The sequence below is a fragment of the Aplysia californica genome, unplaced genomic scaffold (assembly GCF_000002075.1).
Source record: "Aplysia californica isolate F4 #8 unplaced genomic scaffold, AplCal3.0 scaffold00015, whole genome shotgun sequence".
Taxonomy (NCBI): domain Eukaryota; kingdom Metazoa; phylum Mollusca; class Gastropoda; order Aplysiida; family Aplysiidae; genus Aplysia; species Aplysia californica.
Window position 1 is genome coordinate 2,799,113 of NW_004797285.1, and position 3,435 is coordinate 2,802,547.

Here is a 3,435-nt window from a genome sequence, read left to right on the forward strand (position 1 = left end):
CACTTTTGGTCTAGGTCAAGATTTCCAGAAACCCCCAAAATCTGGGTTAGCCCGCTTGTCCTTAAAAGCGACCAAATGGCAGATGAACCCACGCCCATCTTGCATAAACCTACCAACCACACTTGGGTGGTAGACATTGAGAGTACCGTACCGGTAGTGAAAATAAAGAGCCTGCCCTCATTGTTCATCTCCAAGAGAACGTTTTATTTATTTTTTATAGTAGAGGGTTTTACGGCACTCGCAACTGCATAAGGTCATATGAGCGCCATGGGGTGGGTGTCAACAGAGAAGTCTTTACAGGGAATCACACTTAGACTACTCACCTCTCTAGCTTCAAGGTCTGCTTCGACTATCAAGGCACCCCAGAAATAGCAGGTCACAAGAGAGTGACAAACATACAAAAGAAGTAGATGAAAATGACAATAGTAAGGATCAGGAAAGAAAAAGCAGCAGTTCCCTGTTGTAGATCAGGTACAGTTATGAGCATGACATGAGTCAACCCATTTACAATTCTACTATGCTTGAACGAGATATGTCCCCCCCTTTGGGAATGGCCTAAAGACACTTCAGTCAGTGGCACTGCCCTCATTGCTCATCTCCAAGAGAATGCAATCACCAGAGGTATGTACTATGTCTAAAGCTGTCCACAGGGTTTTATGCACCCTGCATAATATAGCAAAATTTGATTATTTTTTGCATAATTACTCATTATTTTCCTTTATCATTCTTTGTTAAAATTAACAGAATCGCATAATTTCACATTTTTCGGCTCAGTTTGCATAATTTCAGATTATTTTTTTTGTGTATAAAACCGCGGGGACAGCTAAAGTAAGTTAAAAAGTTAATCTACGTTAATCTTTGCCCCACACCATCGGTATTTACGGTAGTAATGTACAGAAACACAAAGCATACTGCAGATATAATATTTTATCATCCAGATACCAGTAACTTAGCACACAAAAAATGCATTGCCAATGTTGCAAGACACGGACAAAAAAGGGATTACAAATGAAATGAACATATAAAATTAAAAAGCCTTCACCACTGGTTCTAATCGGCAGGTGTATCATTTCACACCAAAAAAAGGGCAATCGTAAAAAATCTGCATGACAAACACAAGAAAAAATAGGTCAAGGTCTTTAATAATAAACTGATCGTTCAACAACAACTCACAACAGAAGAGGCTGAAAAATGTACAGTACACGTGCGATCATACCCTATGTGTCACGACGTGGGGGTATCAGGAGCTCGTCAACGTTTGGGCACACGGAGTTACTGGTATATCTTAAACCTTGCTCATTTGTTGTGTTTTGAACAAAAAAAAATCCATCTATCTTGAACGGAAGTCAAGATATTTGCGATTAAATGAGGTGGGGCTCATCTGGTTTATGAGGCAAAATTAGCGAGAAAATAGCTGACAAAGTTTGGCTACTTCCAAAGCATAAGAGTCCTTGAAAACTGTTATGTTTTGTTGAGCCTTTAATTAATGTTTTTCAGTCAAATTCAGTCTTTTTTTTTTTTACAAAAGGTGTTGAGCCAAAAAACAAAAACTCGATAAAAATTAATGAACAAGCATAAAAATGCCTGTTTCTTTGAATTACTTATTTTGATGAGCCCCCGATTTCCCCCATGATGCATCATTACATATGTTTCTCATCAACAATGAGCTCAGAAATTAATCTACTACAAGAAATGTAAAGTGACACTATGTTGGTCAAAGACAAAGCACCTCAGAACAGAGGGATGCATCTACGAGTGTGAAACAGCAATTATAAATAAGGCTCTTTTCATTTGGACAGATGGTCAAAGCAATTAATTGAATATAGTAGTATTGCAACAATGGTTAGAAGAATATATTATTATACTGAAAAGTTGCCAACACCTGTAGAGGTGCAGCAGTTCCCTGAGGTTCAACACCACCACTAGTCACTGATGATGCCATGAGCATGAGCCCGAAGTGTACGATGCCGGTAGTTTCTGGAGAACCGAACACAAGCCTCCTGGCTGATGGCCGGGATGTCTGTCAGCGCCAGAAAGCTGAGCTCCCTGCATGAGGCGAGGGACTCGAGGCAGCGCTCTGTCAGCTGGACACACTTGACCAGTCGTATCTCTCGCAAGTGACACGGAGCCCCTAGCTGCACGAGAGCCCGGATCCCGCGGTCAGTGACCCGCATGCAGCAGGTCAGGTCCAGGGCTGCCAGTTTGGGCAGGTGTGCGGCAATGACCTCCAGACTCTGGTCGTTGATGTCGGTGCCCGTCAGGCTCAGACGCTCCAATCGGCACAGTCGGGAAATGTTGCGCTGGCCAGGTTTTAAGTTGACTGGCGGAGAAGCCAGTTCCCGAAAACAAAGGTCGCGGATGCCCGTAGCCCAACTGAGGTTGAGCGACTTAAGCAGGGGGCAGTCTGACGAGCACAGGGCGCAGATGGACGCCCAGGAGAGGTTGGACAAGTCCAGAAGTTTCAGCCCCGGCAGCCGGGCGATGAGCCAGGACAGCTGGGCGTACGAGATGACGGAGGAGGCCAGCTTGAGCGACTGAGGCTGCCGCAGCATGACAAACTTGAGGTGGGTCTGCTTGACGCTGCGCAGGGACAGGTTTATCTCCAGCCAAAGGATCGGGTCAAGGACCCAGCAGTCGAAGGTGCGGCAAACGGACGACAGACGCGCCAACTCAGACTGAGGTAGGTAGCGAAACACCAGCATCCACAAGCCATGGGGTAACGGGTGTGGGGAACCGTTTTCCATCGTAACAAAATCTGGGATCATCGGAGGAGGTGCTGGTCGCACCACATAGTTCTTCAGCGGTACCTTGGGAGCGTAGTCCACACCCCATCGTAGTTTTTCCGGGGACGGACCGGGAGTCTGATCCTCACCGTTCTGCCCACCGCCTGAAAACGCTGCGTCCTTGTCCCGGGGAAAGCACTGGTTGTGAGAGGTCGGCGGCTGTTGTTGCTGCTGCTGCTGCGAGGAGGAGGAGGAGGAGGAGGAGGAGCTGTGAGACGATGAAGAGCCGGAGGTCAATGATGAGGAAGATGAAGAGGTAGATGAGTATGGAGCCGTTACACCCTGAGGTTGGGACCGAGACACGTTAGCAGCGAGAGGCATTTGCCGTGACAACGTTGTTGGGGTGGATGATGGGTAGGGGAAAGATGAGGATGATGAGTCCATATCATAAAAACCTGCGTTTCCCTCTCGGGGAAGCATCGCTGCTTCCTGTTTGGGAAACCTGCCCATGGTGGAGCTGCGAGCCTTCTTGGCAGGACTGAGGTGCTCGTCGAAGATATGGGAGTCGTCACAGCCTTTAGCCGGGGAACACTCGGCGCCATCTTCGGGTATCATCACTTGGCCCTGAGAACGGAGGAAATACTTGGTTCCAGGAGCGAGACCACTTTGAATATAAAACAACACTTGAAGAGCTTCTTACAGACTGCCAACA

The 3,435-nt window shown here is 46.8% G+C and overlaps 1 protein-coding gene across 1 annotated transcript in view; it reads right to left on the minus strand.

Moving 5' to 3' along the window:
* Window positions 1-907: 907 nt before the first annotated feature.
* The window catches only part of LOC101849742 (lysine-specific demethylase 2A), a 38,966-nt gene continuing 36,438 nt past the window's right edge, over window positions 908-3,435 (minus strand). The window contains exon 18 of the mRNA XM_005090328.3: window positions 908-3,347. Within this exon, the coding sequence (XP_005090385.1) occupies window positions 1,923-3,347 (1,425 nt within the window). The 3' untranslated portion in view covers window positions 908-1,922. The remainder of the gene's footprint in view (window positions 3,348-3,435) is intronic.